The sequence below is a fragment of the Ornithodoros turicata genome, chromosome 6 (assembly GCF_037126465.1).
Source record: "Ornithodoros turicata isolate Travis chromosome 6, ASM3712646v1, whole genome shotgun sequence".
Taxonomy (NCBI): domain Eukaryota; kingdom Metazoa; phylum Arthropoda; class Arachnida; order Ixodida; family Argasidae; genus Ornithodoros; species Ornithodoros turicata.
The window spans coordinates 1,289,151-1,303,684 of NC_088206.1; the positions used below are offsets into that span (position 1 = coordinate 1,289,151).

A 14,534-nucleotide genomic window follows, 5' to 3' on the forward strand; every position below is an offset into this window, starting at 1 on the left:
GCACTCCTCCGCAGGCAACTCAAAGTCGAACTCAACTGCTCACGCGCGTCCAGCACCTGTGTGGTGCTATTTTGTGTACGAAACAACTTGGAAGTAACTAGTTTCTTTTTTTAAGTAACTCCGTAACTGCGAGTTACATTTCAGGCTGAAGAACTTCGTTATTAACTTAGTTACATTTTGCGCCCGGTAACTTAACTCGTAACGAGTTCTTTTTGACGGGTAACTTCTCGACCTATGGTTTTCCCGGCATTTGGTCAATCTTCATAGATACTTTTGTGGGTCACTTCGAATGGTATGTGAGAAGACCTGAAATAAAGTGGATATATGTCGATTACTAAGAATTTTGACCGATTTTGTGGCTCCTAGAAGTCCGAAAAGTTGGTTGGCGACTGTAATTGGTGTATCCCCTCCGCCGTGCATCATGTTTAGATAAAAAGTGTGTTAGTTATGTGGTCGAATACCGTAATACTGCAAGCAAAATATGAAACAATAATGGCGAGTGCTATGGCATGATAGGGCAAAATCTCACCTATGCTTTTCGAATCTTCCCACTCTTCAAGCTCTTCCGTGACTTCCAATATGAATACCATGGTGCGATGCTTCCTTTCCAGGTTCTAAAAAAGAGAAACATGCAAATGGGAGGTTTAGAAACAAAAATAATCACAACAAAAAATTGTGTGGCATGGCAAGCACTGTGGCATAAGCCCCGAATGCTACAAAATAACAGTGATAGTGCTCAATTTTTTATAGGTTCTGCCCAAATTAAAACGCTACTTCTTGTCTCTGACCATAGCAGGTGAGGATGATACTATTCCTAGCTTTACATGCTTGCAGAAAAGTCAAATGCCGCCATTTCAGCAGGGGCGGATTTAGAGGTAGGTTCTGGGTGTCCACACCCCTCCTTCAATTTCAATGTCTCCAAGTTCTGAAATGGATCTGACGCGAGGTAATAAGCGCTCCTACGGCAGAAAATGTGTGTCCAACTCATTGGAAGTGTCACTTGCAGGCAAAGCTGATGCTCTTCTGCCTGTAGCTTGCAGGAAAATGCCTGGCAATCTCCACACGTCCGTTCATCAGCGCTGTAGCATCACTTTTATGTACTCTTTCCATATACAATATGCTTGATTTGGAGTAGCACTATGTATACAGAAAGACAAAAATAATTTAGTTTTTGTCGTTGCCAGTCTTGTTTCACAGTGTGGAGATTTGGAGTATGATCACAATTGTGCCAAAGCCACTGCCAACTTATATGCCTGCTTCTAGTACCCCTACCAGCGTCATTTCCTTACGCTGAACTCCCCCTCAGAAAAATCCTTGATCCGCTCAATTTCATGTAACATTTGCTCAAAAGGAATGATAACGTAACAAACTGAATAATAACAAAAACATTGAGAGCAACAGGGTTGAACATATTACAAGCTGTGACACCTGTCCTAAAACTTCTGTGCCAGTTTCAACAAAAAGCATTAACACAAAGAGATATCAGCTAATCAGTTCTAGTGTACATGTATAGAAAAAAAAGACACTTCCAGTACCCCATACGAAGTGTTCATCGAAATGGAATGCATGTTGCCATTCAGAGTACTGAGGGGTTGTGACTCTGACTGATGCACATCACATTACATCACACACAACCCAATCAACATCATCGAAATGAAGTTGTTCTGGTTGCACGCACTGGACTGCATGCCAGTGTATTGAGGGAAAAAGAACAATTTTTGTAAGTATTAACCCTTGAATGCACGTACACATCAAGCTCAAACATGAGACATTCTCATTGATGGTCAGAAGCAGGTGACCCACTGTGGTGTAGATGACTGCAGTCATGTCAGAGATGAATGAGTTTTGGCATTTGCGCTTCTGGTTTTCTACGCTTCTATAACCCCCTTCGCTGTGAAACTTGAATGCAGGTTCATGTGGAAGCAGCCTAATAACAATCGAGATTACTTAGGGCAAGGTGTTGCAACCCCTTTAACTACTGCTTAATGCATCAATAAATATACCTCGACAGTTGAGTGATGTATCAGCACATTCACCACAATCTTAAAATGTTCACATATCCAACCTTTAGTATCCTCTTAGAATGCCTCCAACCTTTAGTAATGTAAGCCATAGCAACAAGACAGCACGTAACATAAAACGGATGCCAAGGCTCTGATAGCAGCTCTTTTCTCTTTTTTTTTTTGGACACACTGGTATAAAATTACAACAACGTAAACCCCCTGGGTTATTTCCCACTTGAGAGGAAAAGTTTCATATGCACACATATCGAAAGCCACTCACTGTTTTTAATGTGACACTGCAGACACTGTTAAAAAAAAGTAATAGCTTTGTGAGACATATATTACAATTTTAATATGTGTCACTTTTAGTAGCTCCCTGCAATCAACTAAACGAAATGAAAATTTGGATCCAGTTGAACTGTATTAGATCCTCATTGGCTAGGTGTGACATTGTACCATTATGTTTAAAATAATAATAATAATATTTTAAAAAACCTCCAGAGAAAAATAATAGCGAATGAATTTGTGTTACGAGACAAGCAAAGTCCCGAGTGACATCCCAGTGATCAGTCTGTGGGTTAAATTTGCCCTCGGGGTCCTTTAACGCGTGCCAGATCCCATTACATCGCACCTATTTCCTCAAAGAGTGTGCCTAAGCAATGTGTACCATTGCCACAAAGCTGTGAACGTTGACAGCTGCAACCCGTAGCCCTGGGGATCAGCAAGCGGACTCATTAACTCACCAACGCAACTTCAGAGGGATATGGTATGGCGATGATAACGTCCTCCAGAATACACACACAAAAAAGAGCTGAATCTCCGTTTTGGAACACGTGTGGCTTTATACGGCCATATTACTATTCCGATCATCTTCTCTTCTTGCCATTGTAAATACATCTTTCTCACATTGGTTGGACCTTTAAATCTATCGCTTTCAAACTTTAATAAAATGTTCACAAATCTGCACAAAAGTGGAGAAAGGTCGAAGTGAATTGCAAAAAAAAAAAAAATAGAAGGGTTGTGTTTTTGCGAGAGAATAAGAGTAAAAAACGTTAAACCAAATGAAATAGAGCACCTGCAGGGCACTAGAGATGAGCGGAGAACCCCCCACCTCAAATGTGCCGACAAATCGTCCAAGGTGGCCGCGGACACCAGCCTCTTCCATGACCTCTCGCATGGCGGCTGCACTTGGTTCTTCCTCGGGCTCCAGTCCACCTCCCGGAACGATCCAGCGGTCTGGGGCGCTGCTGCTCGACACAAGCAGAAGCTAAGGGAAGAACGGTAGAAAAGTTCAACGAGAGTGAGGCCAACCACCTGGTGATGAACAGAGGCAATAACGTGCCCAGAGATGGAACAGATGTAATAGGTTCTCTGAACCAAATTTTAAATATCTCTCACTACCATGTCCCCAATATTTCTTCCTTCCTCTATGTTAATTACTGCGCATTAATATTTTTATTCTGTAACTTGTTGCATGTAGAAGTGATTTTAAAAGCACATGTCACTTCTCCAGAGGGGCCCTAACAACCAGAGAGTCGAACAGAAACGTTTTTCGGTTCGACGGTAAGGGTTCAGTACCGGTTCAGCTCCGAGGAGGTAACTATAATGATTCGAACCAGTTTTTGCCAAACGGTTCGGTTCAAGAACCGGTTCAGGAGGCCACGGGTGGGAATGAAGCGCAACGGGCAGGTTAAAGCACACTTCCGTTTGTGTCTTACAGTGCTGGTACAGTGCTGTGTTACAGTAGACAGGAAAACGTCGACGGTCGTTCGGCGAAATGGAAGACAAGGTTAGTAGTGGTTACGACAGCAGCGTCACCATGAATTACCGGTTTGTGCTGACTGCCCCAGAAAGTGGCTCATGTCGCGGTGGTTAACTAACTCACCGGGTTGTTTGCGGAATCTCGGCAGGAATATAACAGTCAACCAAGCCTGCTACCTCAGCCTAAGTCATTTAAGTCACTGATATTGGTATACTGATTACCAGTCAGGAGGCACGAATATACGCTAATCAGCAAACGATGCTTCATGGTAGTTGGATTGGAATTGTGCGATTCTGAACCCGAGGTCTTTGAACCAGAGTCAGTTTTTTTCTTGGACAGTGCTATGTGTCAGCAATCATTTCTGCAGTTAGGTTGGACACCCTTTAAGGTCAGGTTGATTAGTATACCATTATAATATATGTCTCTTCCCGAATGCTACCCAAAACTGTCGTTGATACCTAGTTCTTACGTATGGCTTAGACATTATTAGTCATAACAGTTTTCAGTCATAACTTCCCATTCATTATTCTCCATTCATCATCTTAAAATAAAGTTATTTCGCGACTTGAGAAAATCCAGAGCATCCCTGCAGGGCACGACCTTTTCAGCAAGCAAAAGGAAGGCTACGAAGCTAATAAAAGAAGCAAAAAGGAGAAAAAGAAACATAGTTTTTATTTTCATGCACAACATGCAAAGTTCCGCCCTTAGTCCCGTATGAACCGTTATTCGAACCGGTTACCGGTATTTTTTTAGCGGTTCAGTTCCGGTTCAGCTCCAAGATGGCGTCGACTCTTTCGGTTCGGTCCAGTTCCGGTTCGGCAAAAAATAACGGTTAATAGCGGTTTTCGGCTCAGATTTGGTTAGACTCTCCGCTAACAACAACTTCATTTCCGCAGCTTCACTGACACAGGCGATACTCTACCCCAAGAGCAACTGATGAACATCACCGTGCCAATACACACAGTCCAATACTTCAACTCAAGTACCTGTGCACACAGGGGTATCAGTTCAACATTTTCTCAGTGATACATTGTGTATGTCACCCTATTATAACTTATCCTTTTCGCTGAGGAATGGCATAACCAAAGGAGATAACAGTCATCCCCATGCAGCAGATATATTCCATACACCCTTCATTTATGTGTCAGCTGACACTTTCTCTTGAGGACCTTATCAGATTGCTCTTGATAGCAGTTGGTACAGGGGACAAGATGGGTCACGCAGTATGTCACGTGATTTTGATTCAGTCTTTGCCCCACTACTGACATGTCACAATCAAAACCGCACAAGACAGGTTCAGGTAATGGCAACGTCGCTGTAGCGTTACCAGAACTATTGTGTAGTTCACGAAAATTAATTAGCTGACAGTCCTATGTAGTATTTGTCGCAATCTTAAGCTGAATTTTTCACCTCCAGCAACATTTCTTTTGGCACCAATTTTCTTGGAAATTTCAAGCCCCTGGCTTTAATTGAACTATATAACAGCAGTGCAGTACTAGCTTAACTATAAGTTTATAACTCAAACGTTGCCATACCAGCGCTACACACGTGCAGAGTTATAGCTGAGGCCTGCCGCGACAAAATATATAAACCGAAACCAATTAATTACAGCAACAAATGACCCGCTTCAGTGGCACATTTTTCTCTAAAAGGTGTCCACTCAAGGTCCCAAAAGGGGTAGAACCCATTTTAATGCCGACAGCTCCCTGCTTTAGAAGTTGTTTTTTTTTATATAAAACTCATTCGAATTTTTATTTAAGTAATGAGCACCTCCCACTCATTGACACGGTGCGCAGCTTGTAGGTGGTGTCGGACAGATACTTGTAAAACAGAAAGTTTGTCGATCAGTGCACCCGTTCGCGAATTATTTAGCTGAAACACCCGGTATATGTATGTGCATAAGTAATGTATGTATATGGCATAATATATGTAATGTACAATACAACATACTAATGTTCTTGAAGCAAACCTAAAGTACTCGATGTGTACTCATTGTTGTCCATGTGTCACTAATCATTGGTTTGGTTTTATCAGCATCATGAAGTCGTATAGGTTGAAATAACCCTGGGTGGGAACTGTTACTTCCCTCCACAGTGAACATTTTGGCACTCCCTTGATTTCATGAAGCTACACAGGCATAGCAAGGTCAAAGGCTAGTTATCTTCCCAACCTTATCACCACCTTTGGTCTTATTCAACTAGACACACTGCAGAATGTGTGCGAAAATACTCTTGATCTTGTTTGGTCTAGCTTTCGTGCAGGAGAAGCACTTTTCCCCCTTGTTCCTCCTGATAAGAAGCGATGATATTGAGGTTGTTGCTGCTCGGTTTACGGATACCACAGCTAAGATACTAATACTTTTGTTCCTATGGTCAAACCTCAAACGAAGAGGTATCCTACGTGATTTTCTCGCTAATTAAATTCTCTAATGAGAAAGAAGTTGCTTTAGCACAGAAAGTATGAAAAATGGGAAAAAAAAAAATACAGACTCAATGGGACACTAACTAAGGCAAAACACATTTTGGGCCTGCCCTCCTCACACCGCTCGATATTCCATATTATACAAAAATATCGAGAGAAATCCCGGTTTTATCCAAAAGACGACTGGAGAGGACTTTTTTTTAAATAATAGGTTTTTTTTTTCTGCCTTTGGTGCACCATTTCCTCGCTCCTTGGGTTGTTTATGGGCACCTAACCAAAAATAAAATTATTATTATTATTATTATTATTGAAGTACAAAAAAGCGTACTTAACATGGCATATCAAATACTTTTTGTATGCGTTCCTTCGTCGTCCATTTCTTTCATACAACGTGCAATTGCAAGTGTTTGTGACTCATGCAAATCAGGCAGCCCATAAAAACAGTCCATTATCTGATAGCATTCCTGCCCTTTTAGATGTGGAAGTCCACATGGTGCATGTCACATGCAAATGTAAACATGCCCCGATAAGATGCTAGTCTCGGGCCGCAAACTCAACGAGTTCGTCCACAAGGCACGACAGTCTTTCCGGGATGGAATATAACGAGGCTGCTATACCACACAAAAATTTGACTGTCCTTGAGTGAAGGTAGACTGAAATTTTTATTTTTTCTGTCGAGTTAAAAAGCTCCATCCAGAAATCGTCAATTAGAATGTTACCTTAGCAGATAATTTTGTCGGAGTGGGTAGAACATTATAATTTCTAACTTCTGGAGAAGTGGTATAATTTTTGTATTTCTCCAAAAACCACTATTCTGGCATTGACACCCATTAAAAATTTGCAAAAATTCCACCTTTCACCATGAGCAGCCTCACTACTAAATCCAATATTTTCTATGAAACAATCGGTAGTTTCTATTTGATAGTTTTGTCAATACTGACAAATTAACATAGTTCATCCTTTATAACCTCATCATCCTCTGTTGCTCAGGATTGCTTATTTCAACAGACATTACTCGAGAATTTCGAGTACTATCTGTAACAGCTGGAATGTAGGAAACCCGCTAATGGTGAATATGTTATGACTGCAAAGGACGTGTATTTGAAAGACCATCATGTTATCCCTGATAAGACAAAACACAGCCATCACACGAAACAGGATACCCTATCTATCATTTATTATCACTGCCGCAGACATGTTGACACAACCCTCACGTAATAAGTGCCCTGAGGGTGCGAACTTCGGCTCGAACTAGCTTTGACGTATTAAACATAACTCTGTTGACCAAGTTTTCTATTTCCTGCCCTTGATATTTTAATTTCATCTCTTTTTCCCTTCTTTCGAGTTTTACGATGCAAAAGAAATGCTTGAAAATCCAGCGATTGCCGACCAATCAACTTTCTTCCGCGCAAAACATTTCGTGTTCACGGGTGACTTAGGCCGAATCAAAACCTGTAAGGCATCATACCAGCGTGGTATAGAGGTGGCACACGCAACATCCTTCTGACCGTTCCACTGAAATAAACCGCAAGACCTTCACCAGCTACGGGTCATACATCGGCGCAAACCGACTCGATGAAAGGTGCCGGCCGATATGTTGCTAATTTTAGGTAGGGAATCCACATTGCGCAATAACATGATCTCCACGAAATCACGCAGACAACATGCGATGTAAATGTGTATAACTTACAGAAAGCCTATTGGATTGCGTGTTTCAATGAATGAGCTTCGGGTACGAAGGTTTTTGCAGTATCAGTTAACGGGCAGTGCACTAAAACCGAGTACAGCGGAAGACAACAACGCAATCACCGCGTACGTGACCCGAAGCACCACCGCATGCTGTAGAGGAGTAAAGCAACACATAAAGGTGTGCGTTGCGGATGAAATTCAAGAGATCTTGGCTCACCTCGCTTTCGTCCCGCCGCACACATAAGCAGGCTGCACGTTTTCTGAAACCGTCCTCATCGTACGTACGGGTGGAATTTGGCTTCTCTTTCATACTTCCCTCAGGAGGAAGGAACAAAGTTTCAAAGTGCCAACTGATACGAATTCATCGCTGTCCGGTCGTATGCACAGACCGAGGGGCACTAACTTCGATTTCTTCCGCGGCCATTGTGAGGCATAGCGTGTACTCTCAACCACAGACTTGTACCACTTGTACTGCCGACGCCGGTACTGATAGCGACGTGATATCGGGCCTTTTCTTGCAAATGAAGAAAATGATACTCCTCAGTGGAGTCATGTGATGCAACAGATGATAGTTGCTTGTCATGTGTTTACATTTAGTGCCAATATTCGAGATATAAATGAACATCTACATCATAAATACATAACACAAAAACAGATACGCGCATGTTTAGTTTTGGTTTCGATATATAGTTTTAACATTCTGTCAGTTTCAGTATAGTATCAGGTTCTGCTGGACACGATAGGTGTAATAGCCATTCAGCATTTCGGGCTGATGTTTTTTTTATCAAATATGACATAAAATTGTCAGCACTTTTGAAATAAACATCGATTACCAATTCAACTTCGCCCTCTGTCGTGCACAAAATGAACTGAATCTCGATTGCTTTCAGCTTTCAGTGTTTCAGTCGTGTGATTTGGGGTTTGAAGTGCGGCATCAATTTTACAATTTCTTTACCACCTTAATACCAGTGCGACTTATACCATTGGTATCTTGTAATTGAAGGCTGTTGACTTTCAGAATACCTGTGAAAGGTACACACCAGCGGGAATGCCCCTAGAGTTACTTGTTATTCTGTTTGCCCGAAAGTTTACCCGATTGTGAAAAACTGCTTATTTTCATCAACTGGACGTTGAACCGACATTCTTGAGTTGTCGCTGAATAAGTGGTCCGCCATATCAGGCACCTAGATGTACTTAAACTGTCAAAAAGGCGGAGGCTGATATTTTGCGGCGAGAATGAATCTTCATTCATACGGATTCCTGTCTGATCAGATAAAGGCCTTCCCGTAAATAAAGACGGGCTCAAGTCTACAGTTTAAGAGATCTATCTGAAAAGTGTCTGATCGAACGCACCCACACCGAAACATTTGGTGCAGGTAGCTGCGAGAATGCCACTTCCTTACCAGAAAGAACCATCTTTACGAACCTAAATGTTATAACTCATGGCAGCAGATTCCGGCGGGCGGTATGAGCACGTAGTTCTTGAACCGTACATTCATCAGGTGAAGTAAACACCTCCGCAAAAATTGGATGAAATTGAAATAACGTGCCAATGCATTTCAGGTTGGAGGCAGGTCGTCTATGCTCTGTCTCGATGAACACACACTGTGCAAACCACTCATCCCTCAGGAGCTCACATTCTATGAGACACTTCCGGATATACTCAAGCCTTTTACTTCGCAATACAAAGGTCAGAGATTTGTTTCTCCTAAACAACACTGCTCTCTTCTTTTATCTGCAGCCATTCGAGTACCTCGTGACGGGATATGAAGCCCGTCAGAACCACCACCAGTTCTTCTTTTTTTTTTTTTCATAACATTTCGGATAACATCCTAATGTTTTGTTCTGCCCTAATTCATCGAAAATGAGTCAAGAAGCATGTGTCTGTCTTACTCATGTAATGGTTCAAAAGAAGCGTCGATTGATAGGCGTTGTGGAGGTGGCGCTGTCGGAAGATGCAGACGGGTACCTGACCCTGACGGCCCACTCTTCGTACGAACACTTGAAGAATGGATGCGCATCTAGTCATTCCATCAAGAGCACAGACAGCCTTGCACGCGCATGCAAGTACAGGTACGAGGTGCCTTCGTGCGCAAGCACGTATGTAACGAGACCTCACTAACGAGGACGTTGTCATCAGGATGCGATGGCAGAAAGCTGGCAGCGTGGAGATAGAACCAGTCCTCAAAGAAGGCGCGCAGTTGTTCGAGGACGAGGACGGCAAGCCCGACGCGCTGACGACGCACAACCCCTGGATCGTCCGCTGTCACAACCTGCAGGTGCAGAAGTTCTTGTCATCCTCTGGGAACCCCAAGGGTGCGTTTGTGCATTTTGAACGACCGGGATTGAAAACTTGACATTCTCTTTGTCTTATCCGATGTAGAGTTCATATTGTTGGAGAACTTGACTGCCTGTTACGCATTTCCCTGCATCCTGGACCTGAAAATGGGGACGCGTCAGCACCCAGACGACGCCACTGAAGAGAAGCGCAAGAGTCTCGAGGCCAAAGTGGCTTCCACTACTTCGAGCACTTTAGGGCTCAGAGTCGCTGGAATGCAGGTGACGGAGAAATGTCCTTAAAAACTTGAACTTGAAACTCGATGCGGACAGTTGGGCTGGTTGGTTAAGCATGTTTAAAGGGACGGTCGCGTCTGTTCCAGTCGATTTCGAAACTACAGTGTCGTATCATTCTTCGCGATTCTGTTGCAAAAGACCAGGGCGAGGAGGGAAATACCGGCCTTTAAAGGGAGACTTTGGAAGGATTAGAAAGGAAAAAAAAACATTCGCGTTCATTTTGTGCGAGTAAATAAATTGGTAAATGATGACAGTAGCAAATCGAATAGCAGAAAATGGAGCTCCATACTACGACGGTTCGTCCGGATTCCACGACGTCATCCAGCATTGTCGTCTGCTTCCAAGCCTGCACTCTTTCTCGCTTGTCAGATGATGTGAGCAGTGTGTTGCTTTCAGCACCCTCTCGCTTCATAATAATTTGTTTGATTAAAATCTGCGCAGTTTTGGACCGAGATATTTCGTACACACGTTCCTGACGTCCCAAAGATTACGGATGGTATATATCTCAACCTTTGTGGTGATTTTGTTGCGGAGTCCCACTTTAAGGAGATGTAGAGCAAAGTTACAGAAAGGGGACAACGAGGGGTTGCCACTTTTTTTGTAACTTTGCTCTACGTCTCCTTAAGCATGCTCAACTTCAAACTTGAAAGAAATTTTAAAAATCCATTATTATTGTCCTCACCATCTTTTAATGGACTACAAATGACATCACCCAGTAATGTTGAGCGACACATATTTTTTCATTTCATTTCATCGGCGTCATTCGAGGAATACTAGCTGTAGACACGTTACCAAACTTTCACTCGAAGCTTTCTCAGTTTGAAGATTTCAACTTATCCCCTCGTCGCATAGAGAGGTTAAACTGTTGAAAGCCAACATGACTATTCCTTTCCGCAGGTATACCAACAGAATTTGGGCTACTACAAGTGCCACAACCGGTACTTTGGCCGATCCCTCAACGTAGACGGCTTCCGCCAGACGTTGTACCATTTCCTTCACGACGGTGTTTGCTTCCGTTCCGACGTCCTTGCACCTCTTCTGGAAAAACTACGAGCGTTGTACAAGGTAGGCACAGTTGCTGAGCCGTCATTGTGAGGTCATTTTGGCAATTGGGGTTGAAACACGGTATTTACCTCAACGTGTGTCTTGTATTGGCCTGTTCTGTTGTTATCCTAATGTTTCTACGTTATGTAATACAGTCGCCGACCGATTTTTCGGACACGCTCGATTATTCGCACTCATTCGCGGAACGGCCGCGGGTCCCATAGAGTTGATGTATAAGAACGTCAAAAATTTCGGATGCCGCCGTGCGGCCCCGTCGCTCGATATTTCGGACTCTGTTTGCTCAACCAGCGAATTTCTCTCTTGGGGAGACGGATTATATTGGTATCATCCGAAATTCGTAATCAAAAGAAATCAACCAACTAAAATATTATGGAAAAAAAAAATAGGCAACGATTGTTCATTTTCCATTCCCCTGAGTAGATGATGTAGACACTTTTGTGTCTTTGTTTTTTGGCCAACCCCTTGATTCAAAAGGCCCAGCACGTGCTGTCAGCCCACGAGTCGCGCGACAGCGCTGTAAAGCGAGCTTCACCTAAAGCACGCATGCGTTAGGTGAAGCCGACTTGATGACGGCGGTGCCCCTGTCACTGTACAGTGACGAAATGTCGCTTCGAGAAATAGAAGCTGATGTTATCAGGAGAGCTTGAGGTGCGTTAGGAAAACATTGACAAATTTTTCCAGCCCACTAGTGCTTACTAGTGCTTATGTATGTGCCTATGTAGTGCTTAATAAAGTTTTGAAGCAAAATTCGTTTTTTCGGACTGCTCGATTATTCGGACGTTTGCGCGATCACCGCAGAGTCCGAAAAATCGTACGGCGACTGTAAATGATACATGTTTTATTCACACGTACAAGTGAGTGATACTGTGCAAGTGACTTCGCTTAGTTTACACGATAAATTGTTATTTTCCCCAGACTCGGAACAGAAATTTGGTTGCTTTACACGTAAATTTTATGCACAAATACACGTTATTTTTCCTAATTTGCTGCACCAATTTATAGTCCCCTGAGTAATTTTGCCCAAGTAGGTTGCACCATTGCAACCCAAGTATAAGCGATAAGTAAAATGGTCTTTTGCGCTGGTTCACGAACTTCTCAACAAAACCATTCTAGGCTGTAGAAGAATTGGACGGGTTCCGTTTTTACACGAGCTCTCTGCTCATCCTCTACGAGGGCCAAGTCCCCGACGGTAACTCCAACGACAAGTGCAACAGTGACTCAAGGGAATGGAACGTACGAAGACGAACTGCTTGTGTTAATGTACGCATGATTGACTTCGCTCACACAGTGTATAGTCCAAAGAACGACGGACCAGACAACGGGTACCTGTTCGGTCTACGTAGCCTCATGGACCAGCTGCACGTCCTGAAGGCGGACAACTGTTGAACTATGCACGGTACAGAGTGTAATAGGTGGCGCCACTTTTGTCATCACCGCGTGTTGTTTCGGTAAATACTGACTGCCACCCGAAAACTGCAAGGTCACAGTTGTAGAGAACAACTTAGATGCTCGGGATATAAGGTCTGTGGAAGGTCTCTAATCAAACCGTAAGCAAGATCACTTTGCTTATGTTCACACAATATGCTATCGTGAGGATATGACAAAATAATAATAAACGGGAAGAAAATTACGTAACCTAAGAGGCTGTACTATATGAACATTTGCACCCGTAAGATCCTCCGAAGCAAACACGAATATTTCTTTGCAAAGGTGTTATAACATATTTATAATATGTCAGGACCTGTTTTCTACTCATACAACAATGTCTATGAACTGCAATGGCAACTGTGATATGTACCAACGCATCAATTTATTGATCGTAATATTGGAGATTTTACGAAAGTGTTTTTACCTCTACTAATTTTCCTATTAACGCTAAATTTTCTTTTGTGCGTATCATTGATGATACTTCGTAGCCCTTCCACAGCAATTATTTAGGGAATTATTCGGGGAATATTTAGGGAATTATTTCTCCGTACAGAAGTTATCGCAGAAACATCGAGTCCGTTTATAAGCTCGCTTCCTACAAGAGGAAGATATTGTTGAGGGCCATGCAAGTCGTGCAATATTATCTACTCTGAAGTCTTTAGTCATTACTAATTACTACTAATGCCAAAGATATTGTATTGTAAGAAGAGTGCATCGGCAAATACAAGTCACCAGTATCAGCTGTAAGAGCTGCATCAGTCGGCAGTGTCAGGTGAAACTGTGTGGCCTTCATATATACTACCTGCGACACTGACAAAACTATGGTTGTATGTTGCGATATATAGATATAGACACATGGTAGGTTTTAATGTTCTGCATTAAGCGACGGTGATAGAGGTGTCTTGTATGCAACTGGAAAGTAAAGGTTGTGTTTTTGTGGACGCAATTTCTTCATTGCATAGCCTATGAGTTTCAGCGTTTTGTTCGCAAACATAGTACAGATTGTGAAGGGTATCACGAGAGGTTGCATACTAAATGTGTACATACCTGCGCGGGAGTGATGCGCTAAATGTAGAATATTGTATGGAAGATGCGGTTGTATGGAAACCATGAAATGGTTTAGTGCAAAATATCCCTAAATATACTGTACATTTTCAAGTCGGGAGAAATATGGCAGGAAAAAGGAATACGGTAGGAACACACAGTTCAGTTGTTGGAATATAAGGGCGAAATGCTGTTTAGGCATATGTATTGCAACATAGATTGGGCTATCCGAAAATGCAGGGAAGCGTTTTTATTATGAGGAAGAATTGTTCGGTAGATTTTTGAACGTAAGGAAATCTGGTGAAAATATTATCATATTAGCCCTTGTGGCTTTGTTGTACCGAGTAACGTGGACACTACCAAATGTGGAATAGGTCATCGAGCCGGACTAGATTATCGTAACATTCTTTCCGAAAGCCACTAAGCTAGTGACACCTTCTTCGTCCTTTGTAGCCCTTAAGTAGTATGCGGGATCAAAACAACAGTCCTTTGCCACAGGAATAACGCGACAAAAATCTGGGCCACAGGTTGGATGTGGCTAAAGTGTA

At 42.6% G+C, this 14,534-nt stretch overlaps 2 protein-coding genes across 5 annotated transcripts in view; one reads left to right on the forward strand and one right to left on the reverse strand.

The window, feature by feature from the left end:
* LOC135398774 (neuronal acetylcholine receptor subunit beta-4-like) overlaps nt 1–8,378 on the reverse strand; it is a 67,000-nt gene extending 58,622 nt beyond the window's left edge. Inside the window, exons 1-3 of one of the 2 annotated variants that reach the window (XM_064630216.1) lie at nt 8,093–8,378; nt 3,079–3,270; nt 530–614 (exon numbers count right to left, since the gene is read on the reverse strand). In XM_064630216.1, coding sequence (XP_064486286.1) covers nt 530–614; nt 3,079–3,270; nt 8,093–8,185 — 370 coding nt within the window. In that variant the 5' untranslated portion in view covers nt 8,186–8,378. The remainder of the gene's footprint in view (nt 1–529; nt 615–3,078; nt 3,271–8,092) is intronic. The other variant, XM_064630217.1, reaches the window with a different exon arrangement.
* Nucleotides 8,379–8,736: 358 nt separating this feature from the next.
* Nucleotides 8,737–13,883, forward strand: LOC135398779 (inositol hexakisphosphate kinase 1-like). Of its 3 annotated transcripts, none has more exons than XM_064630225.1 (8): nt 8,737–8,907; nt 9,252–9,377; nt 9,439–9,565; nt 9,804–9,948; nt 10,016–10,191; nt 10,259–10,434; nt 11,347–11,514; nt 12,628–13,883. In XM_064630225.1, exons 2-8 carry the CDS (start codon nt 9,318–9,320, stop codon nt 12,898–12,900), a joined length of 1,125 nt encoding a protein of 374 aa, XP_064486295.1. In that variant the 5' UTR covers nt 8,737–8,907; nt 9,252–9,317; the 3' UTR covers nt 12,901–13,883. The 3 variants fall into 3 exon arrangements, with proteins under 3 accessions (XP_064486295.1, XP_064486297.1, XP_064486296.1); XM_064630227.1 differs by having other exon boundaries at nt 9,256–9,377; XM_064630226.1 differs by lacking the exon at nt 8,737–8,907 and having other exon boundaries at nt 8,914–9,377.
* Nucleotides 13,884–14,534: the final 651 nt, after the last annotated feature.

Excerpts from the sequence above, each read along its gene's own strand:
- LOC135398779 (XM_064630225.1), top strand. The coding sequence starts at position 9,318 with ATGGCAGCAGATTCCGGCGGGCGGTATGAGCACGTAGTTCTTGAACCG. Across the intron at positions 9,566-9,803 it reads TTTTACTTCGCAATACAAAG|GCGTTGTGGAGGTGGCGCTG; the intron begins GTCAGAGATTTG and ends GTCGATTGATAG. Across the intron at positions 10,192-10,258 it reads ATCCTCTGGGAACCCCAAGG|AGTTCATATTGTTGGAGAAC; the intron begins GTGCGTTTGTGC and ends TATCCGATGTAG.